The sequence below is a fragment of the Gossypium arboreum genome, chromosome 5, assembly GCF_025698485.1.
Source record: "Gossypium arboreum isolate Shixiya-1 chromosome 5, ASM2569848v2, whole genome shotgun sequence".
NCBI classification, from domain to species: Eukaryota; Viridiplantae; Streptophyta; class Magnoliopsida; order Malvales; family Malvaceae; genus Gossypium; species Gossypium arboreum.
Window position 1 is genome coordinate 7120296 of NC_069074.1, and position 23894 is coordinate 7144189.

Below are 23894 nucleotides of genomic sequence, written 5' to 3' on the forward strand. Positions count from 1 at the left end.
TTACAACGGTTGAAACTGTTGAGCATGTACTGCTATATTTGAAACTGTTGAGCACGTACTGCTATATTTGCCCGATTGCCATGGAAGTTTGGGGGGAGGTAGGAATGACTCGTTAACGGCCGTTTCTTTTTTCAACAATATTTTAGCCATTCCTGTTGTGGGTTCTCGATGTCGACTGATGAATATTGCCTGGAGCTTATGGTTGCATAGTAACCTTCTCGTTCGGAAAGGTAATGTTGCCTCTTTTCATTCTATCATTTCAGCCGCTGATCAATTTTTACAAGATTAGTCTGATGCCCGGAGAGTTGGCGACGGAACGCAGCAGCATGCTGCTGTAGGTGGCATGAGCAGCGAGCATCGGGTTAGACCTGCAGCGGACTAGCTTAAGTGCTATATAGATGCAGCAGTCCCTAATGATCAGAGAGGTTCGTCTTTTGCTGCTATTATCCGGGCTCACTCGGGGCCTTTTGTCCGGGGAGTTTCCTGTCCACCACGGCTGAACTCATAGACATACCTGAGGCCTTGTCGTGGCTGAAAGAAGAAGGGTACGATAAATGATCATTGAGTCGGATTGCAAGCCGATTATGCTTGCATTGAATTATTCAACGACAGATTTATCTGAATTCGGAAATGTATTACGAGATTACCTTTTTTCTCAGTGCATCGTTTGAGCTTGTCTTTCCTTTGTACACATTTAACTGCCAATAAAACTGTCCATGAGTTAGTTCAAGTGGCTTTAATTCTCTCATGGTCGACATACTCGGGATACTTCGTCCCACTATCTATCATATTCTTGATTTAGATTGTCCTTCACCCATTGACTTTGAAGAACATAGAATTCTTCCTTTCAAATTTTTTTTCTATAACGATGATTACCAATAGACGACTTGATCAATTTTTAATATTTTATCTTTAACTATTTTTATTATATAATGACTAAGGTTAGTAACGTAATTGTCCAAAAAAAAAAACATAAAATAGATCTGAAGCGAAAGAAAAAAATTGCATCACGTGCAGTGCAGTGATAGAAGAAATAAAGTATCGTGGAAAATTAAAAAGAAAATATTGATAATCTTCTACCATTTTCTTCTTCACGACATCCAATCTACTCTTCCTTTTAGATCAACATTGAAGCATTTCGAAAATTTTAAATATTCTTTCCCATCCAAAATCCTTCTTCAAGTTTAACCTCAAATTAATCAAAATCTGGTTTCTTTATTTTACTTGTACTAAATTTGTATTTGTTTTTAAAAAATTGACTATGAAAGAATCGAAATCAGTTAAATTGAATTCACAGCAACATCAACAGCACGAAAACGGTCACTTCTCTCCGTTCAAATTCGCTAAGTTATTAGATCCAGAAGCTTCTTGGGACAAGGTTAATCTTCTTCTTCTTCTTCCTTTTTGTTCGTTAATTTTGTTGACTTTATTTAAAAGTTTCACTATTAATTTGACTCAGATACTCTTAACAGTAAGCTGTAATTATAGTCATTTATACTTTAATTATGCTCTTAATTGAGTTTATTTAGTTCTGGAAGTAGTTTAATTTAATGGGTTTTTGCTTTTCCTGTTAAATTGGGGGGAGTGGGGGTTAATTGGATGATCATGAGTTTTCGAAAAAGAAAATTATGATGGGTTTTGGTTGATTGTTGGTGCAGGATCAATTAGGAGATGTATTGCATTGGATTCGACAAGTTGTAGCTCTTTTCTGTGGCTTGTTATGGGGAGCAATCCCAGTGGTTGGAGGCATTTGGATCTTCATGTAAGTTCTTAGATTCAGGTTGCATGCATTAGTAAATTGACAACGCTTCGGATTTGTATCGGATTGTTCAATCTGTACCAAGTTCAATGAGTTCACTAGTTATGTAGATGTCATATTGTGATATGCGGTGTGCTCATGGTTTGACCCTGCATATAGCACTGTACCAAGTTAAGTGAGTTCACAAGTTATGTAGATGCCATATTGTGATATGAGGTATGCTCATGGTATGACGCTGCATATAGCAGGAACCTAGTGTATTGGGCTTTTGGAATTTATACTAGTGTAATTAGCTGGAACTATTGCTTTCCGTAGACAAAATTTTAGATTGGCTGAGGATGAATCGCCAATAATTTTTAGCTATTGACTTGGGTGTAAAATAAGGGTTTGAACATTCTCTTAAGCTATCAGACTGACAAAGGATAAATAAATTGCTTTGCTAAAACTATACCAGAGTGTGTTTTAGTTCATGTGCATACCCCTGGTTTGCTTTGATATATATTTCCTAGAAGGTAGTGAGAAAATTTTGAATGCAGTATCTGTCATTGGGGTTTTGAAATCGATAAGTTAAATACATAACTTTTCTACTTGCATTTATGGATTATGCAATGTCTTATGTCACCATCCCGTTTCTTTGAATATCTGAAAGGACTATGATGTTGTCTTCATGTGCCAACGATTTTTAAAGCTAGCTTACCAGTTTTGTTGAGGGTTTTATGCTGCCAACTTCCCGTATCTTGAATGTCTTGATATCCGCCCAGTGTTTTTGAAGAATTCATTCAATAAGCAATAGTAGTAGTATTTGTCGTTGTCCTGCCTTTTTTTAGTTCTTATTCTTTGCTGAACCTTTACTCAATTATTTGATGTTGTTATAATGCTTGCAGTTTTCTGGCCATATCCACTGGTATTATATATGGCTATTATGCAATGATACTGAAGATCGATGAAGAAGAATTCGGTGGTCATGCAGCCCTTCTCCAAGAAGGGCTTTTTGCTTCAATGACTCTCTTTCTGGTACTTGTTTAACTTTTCATTATTTCTTTCATGTTCAAATGACAGTTTTGCATAACATTCTCATGTTTATAGCTAACAAAACCATCTTTTCCTTTTCAGTTGGCATGGATTCTCGTATACAGCTTGGCCCATTTTTGATACGTATTTTAGCATCAACTCCGCTGCCCTCTGTTTCTAAATTCACATTTCAAGGATCTCTTTAGATGAGGAACAATTCATTATCTCTGAAAACAGTGCGAAACTTTCTTAGTTGAGAAATGCAAATAGCCTTTATTTCCTTTTACGACATTCCGATTTTGCAGAACATGAAGTTTTTTTTTTCCTTTTATCATGGTATGTGTATGTTTGATTTCAGTTTATGGCACAAAGCACCTGATGCTAAACTAAAACACCTTTTTCTCTTGCTTCAAAATATCTGTTACTGGAGAAATTTCTGACAATGCATGGAACTTGGGCAAATTTCAATAACGTTCAAATTGCCCTAGATTTTGTCATTGTTTTAAACAGATCAAGTACTGTGCTCTTTGTCCCCCCAAATCCACTGTTTCTTGAAGATTCTTATTATTTTCATTGTTCTTCATGAATGCTTGCTTTGATTCAATTGAGTTTAACTCCGATTTCTATGATTTTCCCTCTACAAGTTACCCTTTGTCACATTCCACTGTATTTGCCATCTTACTGAACTAGTAAATTTTCAAAACTCTAATTAATGAAATAATAAAAAAAAAGACTTTTTGGAGTTATAGATAACAATAATCTCCAATAATTACAGAATCTAAATTGGTACTACTACTATTTACAATAATTAAAATAAAATTCCTCTTTGTTTCTTCCTCTAGTTTCATTGCTAGTACCTCTCCCTACTTGATATTCGCCAGTTAAATTTGGTTTTCTTTCTTAAAAAAATTAAGGGAAATTAGGATCAAATTCAAGGGCCATGTTTCCCATTTTTTCTGGAGAAATAAGTATCCCATTCATGGGGCCCAAGTTTCCCAATAGCAAAATACTTCCAAGACTCTTCTTCCTCAAAGTCATAATTCACTAATCTCCCTTCATTCATTTGATTCCTCACTGTCTCAACTCTGTCAAGAATACCCTTAATTGTTAGATCAAATGCATCTTCAATTTCCCCCAATCTTGATGATGGATCTGCATATATCACCTTTGGGATCATCTTTATAATTTCATCCTTCATAGCTACTCTTCTGTCTCTAGAAACTCTTGTTAATATTCTTTCAATGTTGGCTTTCCCGGTTTTAACATCACTTTCCGGTATCATCACCGAGTATTTATTGTAATCCCTGGGGAAATGCCATATATATTGAACATAAGCTGAACCTGGATGGAAGAAAACTGGGATACAACCAGCTATAATTGAATCAAATATTGACCTCCTGGTGTAGGAATCTCCTGGTGGTTGTAAACAGAAGATGGAATTTTGAAACAATCTCATCACGTTAGCTGGCTTGTGGCACTTCTGCGTTTTATCACATTCAAGGAACCTGCATCTCCTTCTTGAAGCAAGACACTGTTCGATGAGCTCATTGCGGATAGATTCGTGGCGACCAGGCCGTCGTGCACCTGCGAAAGAGAACAAGAATCGTCGTTTCAGTCTTCTCATCTTGTTCTGCCATTGAAACACAGCGTCATCTCTTGAAGGATGGAAATATGTTGGATACGGTATCGCAAAGTCATTGTAGTTCCATGGACTCGACTCGAGTACCAACATCGTCATGTTCCTCGATTCATCAAAATTCAGAAGCTCATTGCCCCAATCAGACTCGTTTTTCGGGTCTCTCCTGAAATCCCAATTAATCCTTCCTGCAACCAAGAAATGGTCTCTCCCCCACATTCTTTTCCATTCAGGTCTAGATGCAAGCCACTTGACAAGATTAAGTGCATCATAGTCCCTCATGAACCCATCAGGATCCCAAAGGTAACGGCCAACATCAAGGCCGGCATAATACGGAACATAGATTGCTGAAGCAACCAATGGATCTTTAGTCAAGCACTTGTACTGCTTCATCCTGTTGTGGAAAATGACTTCTAGTAAGAACTGGTTTGTAGCAAACCAACCTGAGTTTGAATAAAGCTTTTCATCATTAGAAAGACGGGCACCTAGGCCTAGATTCGACGCACATTCACACATATCTGTCCAGAAACTAAGCGAGCGGCAGTTTTCGAGTAAATCTTGGTTAAATTTCCTAGGAAGATTATGAATATATATATACCGCCCCGAACATGAATCCGATCCAACTTGTACTGGATTTTGTCTTCTTGGTTCCGCAACAACTTTCTTTATCCTTTTCTCCATGACAGGATCCAATGAATCCGCAGGTTTATTCCTTTCTCTTCTCCTGGGACGTTGAGGCCTTTCGGTCTGGCTCTTAACAGCCGGTAACATTTTTTCAACAGGTTGATCCTCAGGATTGTCTTCCCTTTGTCGTTCTGAAACATCAGCATTCCCTTGTCGTTTTGCCGTTTGATCTTCAACATTCTCTCCCCTTTGTCGTTCCAAAAGATTTGCCGCCCCTTTCCGTTTAGCTGCTTGATCTTCAACGTTCTCCCCCCTTTGTCGTTCTAAAACATTTGCAGGCTCTTTTTGTTTTACCACACGATCTTCCTTTCTTCTTTCTTGATCCTCCTCAGACTTCTTGTCCCTTTGTCGTTCTGAAACATTTGTCCCTTTTCTTTGTTTGGTCGAACGACCTTCCTTTCTTTTGTCTTGCGCTGAAGATCGAACAACAGGTTTATCATCTTCAGCCATATTGTTAACCTCTTCATTTCTTGTTACATCTTCGTTATCTTTGGCAGAATCTGTGTCGGTGTCGTTCTGATCTTCAGACAACATGGAATCAATGACCTGATTAACTTCTTCGATGTAGGAAAACTCAGTAGTTTTATCCTCATCAGTTTCGGTTTCATCATCGTCAACAACATTATCTACAATATCAATATCTTCTACGTGAGAAGGATCTTGAGTTTCATCATCTCTATCAACAACATGAAAAGACTGGGATGAATCTAAAAAACCCGTATGGTTGTTGGCTACGAAACTATGTCCCCTCTTGCGAAATGTTACAGATGAAGAATACAAATAACACATGTACAGTGTGAACCACAAAAGGAAAGAGGCCAAAACAATGTACCAGGACTGGGTTCTGCATCGAAATTTTCCACTCATCGGTTTCTCCATTAACGTTTCACTGCTCATACCAATATGATGGTTAATTCAAAATAGATTTTATTCATGTGTGTGAAGAGATTGTATAAACAGAGGAAAAGCATAGGCAGAATCTGGAAAGTCGTGAAATGGAATTGCTTGAAAAGCAATTAAGGATTTTTGAACCATTCAAGAATTTTTGGTACTGAATTAAATGTTATTAAAGGAAAAATTCTATATATTATTATGCCTTTGCCGGGAAAAAAGAAAAATTAGTTATCTCTATTCTGAGTCAGTGTGAATTAAAGGGTATCGACTTCATCAAAAGAAAATTAGAGGACTGATTTAGAATATATGGTTTCCAACTGAGATCATTAATCTTATAAATTAAGCCTAACAATGAGACCTTGGATTTGATTGGGCCAATTTGCTTTAGACTCCATCCAAAATTGGGGTCTTAAGCTCTTTGTTTTCGTCCAAAATTGAGGAAAAGGGCAGCTTTCAGTCCTGTGGGCTTTATCTTTAGTCTCTTTCAATTATTTATCAATTTGCAAGTATAATTTTTACAGTTTACATATGTGCAAAAGTAACCAAAAGGAAGAAAAATCAGAAATTTTGTAATTTGAAATCGAAAAAATATATAAATTTTCAAAAAGAGATTAAAATTTTTAAAAATTATATTATGAGAGTCTAAATTAAAAATTTTAATAATATACAATTTTACTATATGAAATATATATTGGTGTGATTCATTCGGGTTTTTTAAAAATAAAAAAAAATCACAAATGAATCAGAAAAATAATTAAAGTAACTACCTAACTTATCAAAGTCAGAATAGAATTGATTTTGGTAGACAAGAAGGCTTTCTCTTTCTGGCAACTAAAATTGTAGCGTTGAAGAAGTGGTAGTACACAAATTTTCTATAATTTTTTGATAAGGAATACTTGTAACTATTAGCAAAATGTCTCCATCACTGCTTTCTTTCTTTTATGGATTTTAATAATCGCATGTTGAATTTTTTTAAAAATAATTTTATGATCATATATGACATATTTAAAATTATTTATAATTCTTTCCTAATAATATATTTTAATGCACTGAGATGAGATGAATGCCTGTAATTATAGTATGTTTGAAAATCTTTAAATTAACAATTACAAAAACCGACCAAGATTTGAGGTGTTGAGAAGTCAAAAACTATCTACTTGTTTATTACCTTTTCTTTTGTCTTCAATATGTTGTCAACTTTCCTAAATTAAATCTTCCAAAATCATGGTCCCAGCACGTGTCAACCTGAGATGATTTTAAAGGGCAAACACAAACTTAATTTCGAAAATACACCATAATATTTCTGTGTAATTTATGTTAAACCAACGCTTAAAAATCTAAACCATCAACTAGCACCAAATATTTGTTACAATAAATAATTATCAAAATAACATCACCGAGAGAAATTTAATACTATCAAATTAAGGACATCTGTTCCAACCAATCACAAGAAACAAAGATTCAATTACATATATTTTCTTTAATATAGATAAATATTTCTATATAAAGATTAAAACCTTGAAAATCATATACTGCAGAGCCATATAATTTTTATTTTATTTTTACATAACTCTCAACCTAACTTTCTCCTCAAAAGATTATGTTAACCATATGTCTATATACATATATAATTTTCTATATCAAATCAGTGATATTAAAGTTGCCACTCAATTTCTTTAAATATATTGAAAGTTCTGATTTATTCACCTTTATCGGGTTTTTAAGTTTTTGTTGTTAAAAAATATAGACATATAATAAGATCAATTACATGTTATTATTTACTATCATGAAATGTTAGCCTAAATTAAAAGTTAATTAAATTTATTAAGGTTTACTTGGATTTTAGTTATTAAATAAAATATGAGCCAAATATGTGTAAATATTCTAGTATCTAATTTTAATTAATGATGGGCTGATTAGAAATTATAGTTAATGTGTAAAATTTATATATTAAGGTTATAGACCCCAATTTACACACGAGATAATTTTCTAACATCCCATCTTTAGAAATCTTTAGAAAAGAGAGAGTAAATTTTCTTTAAATTTCTTATGCATTAATTTAGAAGATTCGAAAAATTTTAAGGAACCAATAGATTTAAATACGCTTCGCATCCAATTTTATTATTAAATCATTATTGATAAATTTACATGACAGATATTAATTTATTAAATTTTGTAACATTTGTATACTAGAAATATAAAAATTCAAAGGCATATAAGTTCTCACTAACAACATAATCTACGGCTATATATGATTTTCAAACATTATACTTTCCTTTATTGTTTTTGAGGGTTGAAGTTTCATTATTATTTTAAAACAATGTTTAATTCATGTGACATAAAATAATTTTACCATTATATTTAATTCCAACCTTAATTTAGTTTTAGTGTAATAACAAAATTGTTTGATAATTTTTATATGCAAAGAAAAGTTTCATTTAGTTTTTAAAATATATGTTAATCGAGTATTAATTGATTACTATTAATATTATTTTTTAAAATTTTCATTGAATAATTTATTTTTACTCTGTAATTACCACTCTACACTATATTATTTGAGATATTCAAGAGATTATTTATTCTTCTCCATTCTAATCTTCTCTTACTTGTAACGCATCAATCATTTTACTTTTTCCAATAACATTTGTATACTAGAAATACTCTTGTTACACTTGTAACGTATCAATCATTTTACTTTTTTCGACATATTTTTATTGATAAATTATAATATTTCTCTTTCACAAACCTCTTAAAATTAAAAGTCAACAACTTCAACATTAATTGCACCCTCATTTAATTTAAGATTATTCATCAATTGTTCTACCTCTTTGTCTTTTCCCTAAACTATTACTTGATTATCATGACCAGCAACTTAGAGAATCTCAAATTGTTAAAGAGTTGTATTTGGTCCATTTAATAAACATAATTTAATTCTCATAACAAAAAAAAAAAAAAAAATAAAAACAATAAATTTTTCATCAATACGATAAAGATCATGGGATGATAGGATTTGAACATATGTTATTTAGATGCTAAATAAGAGGTATACTCTCTCTCCTATTTTAAACAAGTATTAGCTAATAAAATGAAAGGCAAGAACATCTCTTCTATTTTTCTTAATTTTGATATTGAGAAAATTGATCATTCTTAAAAAATTGAATAATTTAATCACTATTATTTTTAAAGTGAACAATTAAGTACAATTAAATCTTAACAATATTGTTTCGGTCAATTATACATAATTGTGATTGATATAATAATTAAATAAGGCTTTAATGTTTATATATTCATCAATTTAACATTGATTCTAAAAATATATAAAAGAAAATTCAAAATGAATATATAAAAAGTTAGCTTAAAAATAAGAAAGAGTATGTAAATTTTCACAACAAAATTTGTAATTATATTAATTATGTAAAAATATTAATTAGATTTTATGTGGGAAAAGAAATTAAAAAAACAATGATTTAAAAACAAATATTGATAAAAGTAATAAAATGTAAATCAATTTATTAACTAGATTTTGGTTGTGTTCAATTTAACCAATTTTAGATCTTTAGGTAACTGATTATTTTTATTTTAAAATAAATTAAATAAATTATATAATTTTTTTGGAAGTTTGATTGTTTAATAACTTTACAACTTTTTATTTATGTTTGATTCACATGTGAGGTTAATTAATCAAATACTCAATTAACAATATATCTATTATTTAACTAAATTATTTAAGGTAAATTATTCTCTTGGTTTTATTTTAGTAACTCATTTATTATTATTTATTTAATCCCTTAATTTTCTGAAATTAAATAATATAATTATTGTCTTGTTAGTTGACTTGGATGAGTGATGGAAAGTTGGCTTGATAATAAATTTAACTCTATAATGTTTACATAATCTATCAATTAAATATTAGATTTAAAAATTTAATAAATTTTGCCTTCAATATTTTAAAAATTGGTCATTTTAGTCCGAGTTCTAAAAATTCAATAAATTTAGCTCTCAATGTTTACAAAATTAGAACTAAAATGGTAAATTTTATAAACATTGATTGCTAATTTTGTTGAATTTTCTATTTTATAATGAAATTGATAAAATATACAAACATTAGAGAGTTAAATTTGTTATTAGGTCAATAAAAAGTCCAGATCAGCTTTCTATTCCAACTTAATAACGGGAGAATGACTAAAATATTTAATTTCGAAAAGTTGAGTAATTAAATTAAAAAAGTATTAATTGAGTGACCAAAATAAAACCAAAAGTTGAGTGATTATTTTTATAATTTACCCAAAATTATAAGAAGAATTACCTAGCGAAAGCGAGGCCATGAAAACTTATACTGAAATAAAACCAACTGTATAGTTCCGAAAGCATTAAAAATGAGAAAACATAAAATAAAGAAAAAAAAAACAATAAAAACCAGAAACTGAGAGACAGAAATGAAGAGGTAGAGAGAATCCGTGTCATGTCAGAAAACCAAGGAACCCTTTGGGGAAAGAAAAAAAAAAAGCAGAATCATTCAAATTCCAACAATACTAAAACAACATTTAAACATTGGGAAGTCGCGTTATGTTTGTTTGCTTTTGCTTTCTCTTTGGTTCATCCTTTAACTAAAAACCAAATACAAGTATCCCAAAATAGTGAAAAAGAAAATCCCCATATGTTTTTTGTTTGTTTGTTTGTAGTGAAATAAATTTAAAAAAAAAAAAGGTTCTTCGTTTCCTTCTTGGAGGTGTTTTTGAATGGGAATGGATTCTAGGATCGAAATCAAGGTGACGAATCCAAAGAAAGTAGACAATGTGGTGCATCCGGTGGGACAAGGGCATGCCACATCAGCATCATCACCACCACAGCCATCCGCATCGTCTCCGCCGACTGATGGGCGGGGGAGGCAGCAGCAGCAGGCGCTGGAGGAGGGTCTGAGGCACAGCCACGGGCGAGGACGGCAAGGTCGAGGGTTGATTGATTATATGCCGTTCAAAAATTGGGTGCCTTGGCTGATCCCAGGCTTTGTAATAGCTAACGTAGTCGTTTTCCTAATCTCCATGTTTATTAACAATTGCCCCAAGCACTCGTCTTCTTGTGTGGGTCGGTTCTTGGGAAGGTTCTCTTTTCAGCCAATGAAAGAGAACCCTCTCCTTGGCCCTTCAGCTGATACGTAAGTCAAATTATAAGCTTTTTAGGGAATCTTTGGTTTTTTGGTTTTTTTTTTGGGGGAGGGGGGATTGTGCAAAAAATTCAATCTTGGTGGTTTAAAGGTTGATACGTAGCAGATGAAAATCATGATCATATGGTGGGAATACGTAAAGATAACTAATGTAAAAGCCATTTTTCGGAAATGAACATTAATTCAGCTCCTAGAGAATGAGTATGGGGGAAATTTGAAGTAATAAAGAGAACAGTTTAGATTTTTGGGACTGCCTTAATCGGTCTGTCAATTCTAAAATAGGTAGAGCTGGATTTATACAGATTAATATATGAAATCTATGGTCAGTCATGATATATTATAATCTACTTTTAGAATGAAATTTTTGATCAGTTTTTACAATTTTCTGCTTTAGCTATAATCTTGAAAGGTCATATAGTAAACAAATTATTTTACAGGATGATCTCTTTGAAGCTGTTGACTATATATATGTAGGCTACTTTAGCTAGGAAAATACATCTCTATGATTATTATGAGTTCACTGTTGACTTGTCCTAATATGCTTTTTCTTTCTTTTTTTTCCTTCTTCAGATTAGAGAAAATGGGTGCCCTGGATGTAATCAAAGTTGTCCATAAACATCAGGCATGGCGTTTGATTTCTTGTATATGGTTGCATGCCGGTGTTTTCCACATACTTGCCAATATGTTGAGTCTCCTATTCATTGGAATTCGGCTCGAGCAAGAATTTGGATTCGGTATGCATATTATTCCAGCTTAAACTTTGTCCTGTTGATAACATTGACCTTTATGACATTTTCTGAACTAAATACACCCTCATATCATGTAACCATTCTTTACAAAATCGAGACTCTGGTAGATTTCTATGACTAACTTTCCTAGATCACGCACTAAACCGGTCATAATTTTAACTCATTTTCCTTGTATCCACATGTGTCAGAACAAATTTCTTTTTTCTACTGTAGTATTTGTGTAGAACTGTTGAGTGGTCATATTAGGCCTTAGAAAATATCAGTACATAGCTTTATTATCTTAATTTTTGCCAATTTCTGCATTGAGTTAATTAGCTTTGCAGTAAAATAAAACATGGCTAATCCCTTAATATTTAATTCGACATAGTTATGACAATTACATACGTGTGTTTGCTCGTTATTGTTGTTAATTTCTGTGAGATCACAATGCAAAGTTTTAGAAGTGAAGGATGTGAATGAAGAAACTTAGATTACAAACACAATGCATTCTACATTGCTGCCAAGTGGTTGAAGGAACTTTCTGCACTTGGTTGATAAAGGTCACATTGTTTTGCAATGTGCTATACTTTCTAAATGCCCTTTCCTTCTTCGAAAATCAGCATTGTTGTAGGATAATGGTTAGATAAGGATGGAAAAAGCTCTGAACTTTCTTTGAGAAATGCTTGCAATTTACCTACTGAAAAGTTGTTTCACTAGTTTGAAGGTATTTGATCCTAATTCCTCTTTAACATCTTTCTGCAGTGAGAATCGGGTTACTTTATCTGTTTGCTGGTTTTGGTGGGAGTCTGATGTCAGCTCTTTTTATTCAAGCTGGCATATCTGTTGGTGCCTCTGGTGCACTTTTTGGTTTACTAGGTAGCATGCTTTCAGAACTCATCACAAACTGGACAATCTATGCAAATAAGGCGCGTAAGATTCCTGCTGTTATTTCATTCTTCAGAATCTGGTACATCCCTTAGCAAATTATCTTACACTTTTGGTTTTGTCTTTCTGCAGTTGGCAGCGCTGTTGACTCTCATTTTTATTGTTGTAATAAATTTAGCTGTGGGACTCCTCCCACACGTGGATAACTTTGCTCATATCGGGGGATTTATTTCCGGGTTTCTCCTTGGTTTTGTGTTTCTAATCCGTCCCCAGTTTGGATACGTTAGCAAGAAACATATTCCTACGGGATACATTGTAACTTCTAATAAACCTAAACACAAGCCATACCAGTACATCCTCTGGCTTGTCTCTATGATACTATTGGTTCTCGGGTAAGTACCTGGAAACCTTTGTTTTGAATTCAAGAAAGCTTGTATATGTAGTATATAATTACGCTATTCATGATCGAAATAGGCTATTGCTTTGTAAATGTACATGATTGATTTTTAAATCGATTCTTCTCCAAACTTCATGACGAACAATCACCTAGGGAAGACATTATTAATTGTTGTGACTGACGAGTTAATGTGAATTCTTTATTACTAGGCATATACCTTAAACACCAGTTTCGTTATTTATTTTTCTTTTCTTTCTAGATTCACTTTTGGCCTTATCCTGCTCTTTCGAGGGGTTAATTTGAATGATCAATGTTCTTGGTGTCATTATATGAGTTGTGTCCCGACCAAGTTATGGAACTGCAAATCACAGCAAGCGTATTGTGAGGTGAGTTGTGCTGCTCTCTTCGTTTACTTATGTCTTATCAGTTTAGTTTCTTAATTATTATTCCTTCTCGACCAGATTAAACCAAAAGGTCTTAATAAAATGTTAAACAAATGACTTGTTGAGATTCTTTATGAGAAAACACATTTTGATCTAATGCATGGGGAATCATCACATACACAACCAACTGCCATATTGAATGTGAAATATCACTTGATGCTGCCCTTTGACCTTTTTCTTTTCATCAAGGCACTCGCCATCCTTTACTAAGTTTAACTAATATTTTCTTGTTCATGATAAATTTTGCATATGGGCACGGTTCAATGTTCATTGTTTCTATACCGTTATCGCTAGTTGAAATGCACGGTTTATCGATATATTCGCTAATTTTATTGCAGTCAATTGAATACCAGAATCAACTGAACTTAACATGCATAAGCAATGGTAAAAGCAGCATCTACAATTTATCAGGTGAAAGCACTTCGCAGGTTCAACAGCTATGTACTAAACTCTGTAGTAGATGATGGATGCACAATCATGTATAGGATAAGATTTCTTTGTAGAAAAATATTTAAAGTTTCGATAGTTTATGTTGAATACATTACAGGCTCATTTTTAATACTCCATTGTAGACGAAATATTCTTCCAATGACCAAGTGTTATATATTTTCTTGGAGTACACTTGAATCCCTATCATTTATCCATACCTTATGTTTCATAACCTTTGGGGAACCCTGGATTTGTTTATGATGTTGAAATTGTAGGCAATATAGCTTTGATGTAAGGAAAAGTTAAACATTGTTCTGGGTCCGGGATGCTTACACTTGTTGTTATATTCATATCCAACGCTCATCTAAATTCGAGAATCAATATTGTATTCAACTTGACAAGTACACAAACTCGAAGCTTTGCTGAGTTTGAATCTCGGTATCTGCAAGTTGGGGTCTCGTGTGCAATTCTAACAAGTTTTGAGCTGTTTTCGAGCAGATTTGTTGAATTCGGACTGAATTTAAGTCTCGAGAGCCAAACCCGATAATCTTGAGATCCTCCTCTCCATGTACTCGTGTTATAAAAATGTTAGTGAAAATTTGTTTAATGGGTTATTAAATAGAGACGTTATACCCATCAAAATTGATGGTGAAGCTTTTAATGAAAGGATTCTATTACAAGAAAATGGATATGAAGAGCGCATTCAATAGCAGTTGAGCATAATAAATCGCTCTGTTTATGCAATTGTATTTTCTAATTCAAAGATATTTACAACCACCGCCCATTGCTCCAAACTCACATTTAAAATTTGCATATGAACAGCTCAACACAATCCAAGCTGTTCCTCCGAATTTAAAACAGTTTTATGTTTCCACTTGGCAAAGAAAAGGTATTGGTGGCCGTGATTTACTCCACACTTCTCTAACTCAATAGCAACTGTCCGATTTTGGTGGTTTTGGCCATTATTGTTTTGTCCAACTCATTATTATTATCTCAGAAATTATAGTTAGTGTTTGAATTTCCCGTTTTATAAAAATAATTATATTAAATTTAGAAGTTGGACTCTCCATACCTTTTCCTTATATAATTTAGGAGAGGTAGGTTAAGTTAGTTAGGGTAGTTGCTCTTTACTAATCAATAGAAAAATCTACGACAACATTGCCTTGTAAAGAACAAAAAAAGGAGAGGAATAGTCCAAGTGGTCAATGATTAAGTACATACATATGCATGATGAAGGTATATATGGGAAGAAAGAAAAAATATGATGCCGTGTTTTGCTTGCTTGTGAAACATTTAGAAAGCTTTATTATATATTCCCATGGGAGAGAGATTGCGTAAAGCTGAAAACTATCCCCCTCAAAGCATGCAAAGTTTCATCCGAATAGATTGCATGATTTTGGGAGGAAAAAAAAAAAAGAATGGCCCCTACACCCAACCAACGGTTTGACAAAGACCAAGCATGTGCTTTGATGGACATCCCATGCATGCCAGCTTTGGAAAACACTAATTATAACTTCATTTTAGTTCTTCAATCTTCTTCTTTTTTCGAAAAAAAAAATATGACATAATTAGTTGTTTTGGGACATAAAACCAGATTAACAGTGAGATGTTTAAGTTGTCCCAAACATAATCAATGAGTTTAAAATTTTACAATAAAATTAGAAATACAACAAACATAACCAAGTAATGATATGATCGACTCTTTTAAGCTTTACCTTTAATCCATTAGGTATTCAAAGATCAAAACCCAAACTTGTTCTTAATCTCAATTAATGAACTACGTATATTCCTTATGTACATATATGAATATGAAAAAAGGTTTATATAAAAAAGCATGAATTGCCAAATTGAACATGTTTGCTTCATGTCTAAGCCACACGCAAATGAATATATGATCATAATGTGCGAATGTGGCGAATTATATTCTCGATGATAGGCTATACAACCCAAGCTATATATTACATCATATATCTACCAAGCTGACAAATCAATGCCTCAGTATAAATGTATTTAGAATGTTGTTGTATTATAGGGAGCAGATCAAATTAATCGCTCTATTATTAAATGAATCAATTTAGTCTCTATATTATTAAAATGATTCAAATAAACCCAATTTGAAATAAAGTTAACATTTATTGTATAAAAATACGTTAAAAATTAGTTTTTTTTCAGTTGTACAGTAACTTTTGGATACCCGATATGTTGGAAATTGAAAGGTGGTTGATGGTTGTGAAAATTAGACAAAAGAGATGAAGCATCGAAGGGTTTATTGCTACATGGAAAGATGTCATGTAGTGAAAGGACCATAGACAAGGATAGGTACTGTGGGGGCAAAACATTAATTTGTCCCCTTGCCAAGTCTCCTACAGCTCAAACATGTTAACCCCTTTGTTATCCATCTTTTCGTCGACATGCATTCTCAAGTATCTCACCTCCGCTTTGCTACAGCTTCATGGCCTTTCCTTGTTCCTTCAGCTCAACTTTCTCATATATACGTGACAAATGCATGTGATTTTTTAAAATTATCCCCTTCTTCCAATGCCCTTTTCAAACCATCTTCTAAAGCATTGAAATTAATATTCCATGTGATTGCACGTTATGCACAGTTGTAACATATTGGCTAAGATAAACATGAAACTTCCTAAATCTAATCCCACACAAATGAATGAGAATATGCATCCGTATCACCTTACCCCTGTACTTCTCAAGTACGAATAATACAAATAATAGGTGATAAGCTTTTATTTTCTGCAAAAACGTGGAAGAAATTAATTATATACCTTGTTCTTTATAAAAAGGAATGGAAACATATAAATATATGTCCAAACAACTAAAACGTAAAATTAGATTAGTGTAAAACACAACGAATAAAAAAATCGAAAAGAACTTATCCACTACACATCCTTACGTTGCAATTAGAGACTTATATATCGCAATTGCGAACGATGGAAGTTGAGCTTTAGTACTAAAGATAGTTCAAAAAACTTAAAATATAATTTTACTATTATACTAGTTTATAATTTTATATTTTTAAAATAATTAAATCAAAATTTAATGCATAATTTTTAATTTTAAAAGCAGCTAAGGTCGGCTGCCCCTAAATGAAGGACCCAAAGCTTCTACTTTTAACCAACAATATCCATGCCTCTTTGGCAATATTAACAATGTTATTTAGATTAGAAAAGAGTGTAGAACACATACATACATCTACGTATGTACTCGTAAAATGGAAAAAAGTACAGCAATCACAATTCTTCAAAATTTCTTTAATGGAATATATATATATATATAGTAAATGATTTCAAAGTGTTGTTGAATGTTGAAAATATATAGTTTTTTTCTTAAAAGGGAATTTGAAATGTCAACATCTCTCTCTCTCCGTACATTAAATACAGGAACATGAGTAAGGAACAATTCACCAAAACAAATGAAAGGGGAAGGATGAAGAGGGCCAAGGCATTGTTGTTGTTTAATTTGAATACATGCACCGCAACTAATGCAAATGAATTCCAATTGGTCAAATGGCATTGCCACTAATTAACCCAAGACCAAGGGCATATCCCAATTTCCAGCAGCCAAAGCTATCTTAAATAAGAAAAAATATTCGAAGTTATGAATCTGGAAATTGGAAATTGGAAATCAAAGTCAGCTAAAGTGGCATGTTCCCAATACTATATATCCAAAAGTCCCACCTAATCCATTGTGTTAGTTATAACTGTCTCCCATATGACTCGAAGACATGAAAGTAAATTTTATGTAAACAATTTTAAAGGTCAATTTATATGTAGTAATGCCAAAACTAATTTGTTCACTTCCCACTCAACATATATGAAGTACCAACCTCTGACCCTTTCCTTCTTCTTCTTCTTCTTCTTACCTTAATTATTTAATTAGGTAATATTAATTTGTACGGTCGAGACGTAAATTTCCAAATATTAGGTAGGATACCTTCGATGTTTTAAAACGTATGTACACACACACAAAAAATCAATTATTAATAGACATGTATGGTTTTTATTTTGGGAACTTTCTCTATAAATTTTGACTTTGGGGAGGCGAATGAATCAAGAAAAGTAGAATTAGCAAATCCCATAGTGGGGAGTAGCGAGTGAGAAGCACGCTCTAATCAGGCGCAATAATGAACCCTAACATCAGGCCGGGTCTTGCCACTGTTCACGTCGAATCCCTACCATATTTACCCTACATTACGCGGAAAAGTATTATTGATCCACGTCAACGAAGTAATTTTTGAAAAAATAGGATCCTTTGTGGCGCGCACATGGCTGGGAAAATAAAAAATAAAAGCCGAAGCCGACTGCAAGAGTCATGGGATGGGATGTTGTCATGTTTTAGAAATGACTCACCTCACCTCCCAAAAGCTGCACTTCACGCATCCCTTACTTTTCACCCAATTTCATTTGGCCTTACTGACTGTAATTTGTGTACTTGAAACGATTCGATTAGTATTATAATATATAAAAAAATTTAAAAACACAAATACATATATATTATAAATGTATGAAACAAAACAAACGAAATTTTACATGCTAAAAGTAATTAATATTTCAATTTCTTTAAAGGAGTTTAAATAAAAGTCTGTTTTAATTTTATTTTCCTTTCTATTTGTCAAAAGAAAACAATTTAATTTTTGGTCAAAAACACTATGTATGGGCCTTTTTTTTTTTTTTAGAAAGTTGAATTCACACGTTCTAATTTTTTGATATTACTATTATTTGAATTTTAGAGATTTTTATTTATACTACTCTTTCGTATTCAAGATTATTATTAATTGTCTAGAAATTTTTATCTTTTTTTATATGATAGATAAAACAATAATATTACATCAAATTAATTGTTCGAAAATGTCTCTCGCTTTGCCTTGTTATAGATCCTTAAAACATCATTTGGAATAGCATCAAAAATCTATAAACTTAACTTCCATGCTAAACTTAACTTGGTCAAATGATCCGCAACTATGTTATCTTCTTCAAGTATATACTTAATTTACCATTATCCTTCAAATCTCAAAACTCATGGGACTCTCTTAAGTATTGTGATACTTAAATCCTCCAACCTATTATCAATAAAAATTTTAACCATATTTAGATTACCGGAATGAATTATGCCCGTTTATTACTTTAAAAAAAAATATTAAACATAGCAATACTATAAAAATTGCAGGCGAAGCTTTACGCATTCTTATTTTTAATATTTATTGAAATAACACATTCTTTTTTAATACTTAATCAAAATTACGTTTTCTAAAGTCATAAAAGTACATGACCATTTGAATTGCAAATTACAATAATGACCAAGAATGTTTTAAGAAAAATAATAATAATTAAGACATGTTGAGTGAATTGAGGTAACTTTCTATTCTCTTTTTTAGCAGACGGATGGATGCCTAAAAATAATTACTAAATAGAATATTAACAAAATACAGTTGAAATTTGGTCATACTTCACTCTAGCTAATTTGTTCAATAAGCATTCCATCTTTGAAATTTTTTAAAGCAACTTTATAACTAACAGATTACCAAATATTATATATACAATTGAATGTTCAAAAGCATTATGGTATATTAATAATACTAATTTCAAGATAATATTTATTATTTTAATATATTTTAAAATTTTTAAAATTAGTTTTAATCTAAACGAACATGAACCGACAAATGATCAAAATTACGTTGTGAAAAAAAAGAAGGTATTTTGAATCGTAATAAATTGCATGAGATTGACATTATCTCGTAGCTAACATGCACGTTGATTAGAAGAAAATAATAGGAATGAATTAATTAAAGGAAAAAGGAATTTATTGAAAAAAACCGATAGCACGGCATTAAGAGCAGGAATCAAGTGTGGGCGGTAGTGGCTCGAGATTTAGTGTAATATGGGCCGATAATTGCGGGATTAAGTGGGTCCCACTCCACACGTTGGATGCTTTGCTTTGCAATGTGTTTTCTAGTTGGGTTACATTAAATATTCGTTTTTTTTTTTTTTTGTTATCTGAATGGGTCCATCTCATACCCTCCAAATCTTTCTGTCGGGTTCTCAAATCACAGCCGTTCATCACGCTACTTCCTTTTTCGTATTTTAGATAGGGTTATTAGTTTATTTAGTATTTAATTTTTTAAAATTTTGATATTTAAATTTGATTTTAATATATATATTTTTAATTTGATACTTGAGGTTTTTTCTAAATTAAACATTTAAGTTTATTTTCAATGTTTAAATTGGTATTCAAATATTTTTCTCGTTATTTACTTATATTTTTAACGAATATCTATATCATATGATTATTGAGCCATATGATGCCTTTTGATTTAGATACTAAATTTAACATTAAAGTTATTTAATTACCAAATTGAAACAAAAATCAATACTAAATTAAACATTAAAATAAAACTCAAATAACAAATAGCACATTAACCCTTATAGATAGTATAATTAAATAACACCTATTTCCTTATTTTACTTTTAAATCATAAAATAAATAAACTTTAATTTTCATTATTTATAATAACTAATTATAAATAATAAAATATATCTATTTTTTAATACTACAATTTTTCGTGTTGTAAGTTTAGAAGAAGAAAATTTTGGCGTTACAGGAATTTTTATTTTTTTTTACAAAAGCAACATTAATGATTTGTTTGAAATTTCCAAATAATGGACCCCTCTATCTTACCCTCCTTAGAGGCTTAGACCCTCTCTTTAAGTAGAGCCCCCCTCCCTCCATCTGCCTTAAATCTCTCAAGTCTCAGCCCTATCTTCCTTTTTGTTTATTAGGAAAAAAAGAGTAGAGTTTGAGTAACTGAAGAAGGGAAAAAATGGGTATTGCAGGTGCAGTGTGCATTATTGTGGGTTTTATCTCATCAATGTGGATGGCTGAGGCAAGAATTCCAGGAGTTTACTCCGGTGGGGCATGGCAAAATGCACATGCTACCTTCTACGGCGGCTCTGATGCCTCTGGCACCATGGGTATCTTCCTTTTTCAGCCCCTGTGTTTGCCTTATTTCTTCCCCATTTTCAGATAATGCTTTAAAAGTTTCTGTGTTCATTTTAGCTTTCAAAAAGCGAACCTACATTTATGGCTATAATGAAAAACCCAAATCCTCATTTCACATTTCCTACTTGAAAAAGACTTAAAAGTAGCAACTGAGCTACATTATGACCTTAATTTATCCACTAATTATTTTTTAATAAATGATTTGCAGGAGGAGCTTGTGGATATGGAAACTTGTACAGCCAAGGTTACGGAGTTAACACGGCAGCCTTGAGCACAGCATTGTTCAACAATGGGTTAAGCTGCGGTGCTTGCTTTGAGATAAAGTGCGCAAGTGATCCAAAATGGTGCCATTCCGGAAGCCCTTCCATCTTCATCACGGCAACCAACTTTTGCCCCCCAAACTACGCTCTCCCAAACGACAATGGCGGCTGGTGCAACCCTCCTCGCTCTCACTTTGACCTCGCCATGCCCATGTTCCTTAAGATTGCTGAGTACCGTGCAGGAATCGTTCCTGTTTCTTACCGCCGGTATGTGCTCTGTTTCTTTTTCTCTTGGACCTCACTACATTTGTTTTATTTGTCAAAGTTAACTGATTTCATTAAACAACACCATGCCTACTGCAATGCAATTAATTAATTCCAAACAAGACCAAATGTATGTTTTGACCATGAAATCACAAAAGACAGCAAAGTTTACAAAGTCCGAAGAGTTTAAGGCTCTTTTTCCCAACATTGAAATAAATAAACAAATGTGGTCTTGTCTTGTTGACTAAATGTGTGTTTCACACTTACAATCTGCTCCGCTTTTTATGCTAACATTACTCTCTTTTTTTTATATTTTAATAAATTACGTAGGGTGCCATGCCGGAAGAGGGGAGGGATCAGGTTCACTATCAACGGTTTCCGTTACTTCAACTTGGTTTTGATCTCGAACGTGGCGGGTGCAGGGGATCTTGTGAAGGTTAGCGTGAAAGGATCAAGGACTGGTTGGATGAGCATGAGCCGAAACTGGGGTCAGAACTGGCAATCAAACGCCGTTCTTGTTGGTCAGTCACTCTCTTTCAGGGTCACAGGCAGTGACAGGCGCACTTCCACCTCTTGGAACATCGTTCCCGCCCATTGGCAGTTTGGTCAAACATTCACCGGCAAGAATTTCAGAGTTTGATAAATATGTGTTTTATTATTTTTCTTTTTGACGATTTGGAGGAAGGAAGAACCAATTTGCAAAAGAAAAACTTATTAACCCCAAGAGTGAAAAAAACTTTAGCAGTAAAAACGAAAAAAAATACAAGTTCCCCGCCATGATCCATTTCCATTTCTACTCTTCTTTCCTTTTGGGTTTCGACTTTTTTAACCAGTATTGACCCTTTTAAGTGGTAAAGAGACGAAGGGCAAATATGTAAGGGAAAAAGACTGATACGGCTGCACAAGACTGTAGCCCACAGCCAAAAGGTTACCAGTTAGTTTAACGAGGCTATATAATATTATATACTATTTGCCTTAGTATAGTTGAGTTGAAATATATATAAATGTTTGGTTTGTTTCCTATTTGAATATGTTAGGAAGTAGGGTTTTTTTAAAATATATTTACATAAGTCGAGATATCGTAACTTTCATTATGTTTGACGTCGTATATCTACAAATTCTTATACTCTCCAATTTCTAGTTAGCGCTATAATCCGAAAGTTAATGGCTTTACTGAATACGGAGTGTCGTAGCTTCATTAGCCATGGTCTTATGTAAAATGGAGCAGGGTTTGGATACAATCATGAAGCACTTTAATGGATATTATTTATGGATTCCCAATTATTGCCACTTTCTTGGGGGAATTTCTTGTTAGTTTCTCAAAGCAAATAGAGCATCTTGCTTTTTGTCATTCAATTATTTAACAACAAAAATATTGCTTTCTCGTTCTTATTAGATTAATGGAAATTAATGAATTTCCTTTTTCATGTACAACATCTGAAATTTTATGAACTTCAAATTATAATTTATGTATTAAAAATAATTTGGCTCGAATAATAATTATAAAATATAAAAGCCAACATTTTGGAAAGAAATATTTTTGGACTTACTAGAGCAAAAAAAAATAAAAAATTCCCTTATTTCATTCAGGTATAAAGAAAAGTTGCAAGGAACATTAAATTTTATTCCTTCAAGCAAAGAAACCTTGCCCAATAATTCCATAATTCATATTCGTCGGTCACATCAGTCAAGTGTCCAATGCATTTGCAAATCTTGGTAGAACCAAAGCTCGAGGACATGGGGTGTGGGCCTACTATATGTATGCCCTAATGGGGTTGGTTGTCTTTCTTAAATGCACCTGTTAGTATATAAAATATGTTGGGTAAAATAATTTATAGGATAAAATACATGAAGACCAGACAAATAGCAAAATACACCCTCCTTCTTCTTGTTGGTTTTGAGTGGAAAAGATCATTGGATTCTCTTGTCTTTTTAACCTAGAAATAAGGAAGAGAAAATTAACAAGGCAAAGGCTTTGGGTCCTTTTTTCTTCTAACTCTTGGTTTAAGCTTTATTTATGTGGGCTCCCTTTGGTTTAAAATTACTCACATTAATAATTCCTTTAATTATTTGTGCTGTGATAATGAGATGGTAACATGGTTTAATAAAGATAAGAACCTTGCAATTCATTTTTCATCTTACACGTTGGTTTACAATACCTAAATTATTGTTTTTTAAAAGAATTTTATATTTAATCTATCATTTTTTAGCAATTTTAAGTTACATTATTTTATCTATTTCTTTTCTTCAATAATATGTAAAGTTCTAATCATTGGGCCTATGGATACTTTAATTCATACGAAAAATGGGAGTATCATGAATCATTGGC

General features: G+C 32.6%; 4 protein-coding genes and 1 long non-coding RNA gene across 6 annotated transcripts; 4 read left to right on the forward strand and 1 right to left on the reverse strand.

The window, feature by feature from the left end:
• The first annotated feature begins 32 nt into the window (after positions 1-32).
• On the forward strand, positions 33-730 carry LOC128293247 (uncharacterized). Of its 2 annotated transcripts, none has more exons than XR_008283397.1 (2): positions 33-230; positions 323-730. It is a non-coding gene; the product is annotated as an uncharacterized LOC128293247 (long non-coding RNA). The 2 variants fall into 2 exon arrangements; XR_008283398.1 differs by having other exon boundaries at positions 326-730.
• A 277-nt stretch (positions 731-1007) lies between these two features.
• LOC108451948 (uncharacterized) lies at positions 1008-3162 on the forward strand. The gene is made up of 4 exons (XM_017749664.2): positions 1008-1378; positions 1659-1762; positions 2644-2773; positions 2873-3162. The coding sequence occupies exons 1-4, from the start codon at positions 1262-1264 to the stop codon at positions 2909-2911; spliced, it is 390 nt and encodes a 129-aa protein (XP_017605153.1). The 5' UTR covers positions 1008-1261; the 3' UTR covers positions 2912-3162.
• Positions 3163-3626: 464 nt separating this feature from the next.
• Positions 3627-6253, reverse strand: LOC108451513 (xyloglucan galactosyltransferase KATAMARI1 homolog). Its single transcript, XM_017749196.2, has one exon. The coding sequence runs from the start codon at positions 5985-5987 to the stop codon at positions 3702-3704; it is 2286 nt and encodes a 761-aa protein (XP_017604685.2). The 5' UTR covers positions 5988-6253; the 3' UTR covers positions 3627-3701.
• Positions 6254-10350: 4097 nt separating this feature from the next.
• On the forward strand, positions 10351-14228 carry LOC108453566 (RHOMBOID-like protein 1). Its single transcript, XM_017751736.2, has 6 exons — positions 10351-11139; positions 11719-11882; positions 12639-12802; positions 12894-13153; positions 13418-13544; positions 13940-14228. The coding sequence occupies exons 1-6, from the start codon at positions 10724-10726 to the stop codon at positions 14063-14065; spliced, it is 1257 nt and encodes a 418-aa protein (XP_017607225.1). The 5' UTR covers positions 10351-10723; the 3' UTR covers positions 14066-14228.
• A 6509-nt stretch (positions 14229-20737) lies between these two features.
• On the forward strand, positions 20738-22894 carry LOC108453567 (expansin-A4). Its single transcript, XM_017751737.2, has 3 exons — positions 20738-21013; positions 21250-21568; positions 21896-22894. The coding sequence occupies exons 1-3, from the start codon at positions 20863-20865 to the stop codon at positions 22203-22205; spliced, it is 780 nt and encodes a 259-aa protein (XP_017607226.1). The 5' UTR covers positions 20738-20862; the 3' UTR covers positions 22206-22894.
• Positions 22895-23894: the final 1000 nt, after the last annotated feature.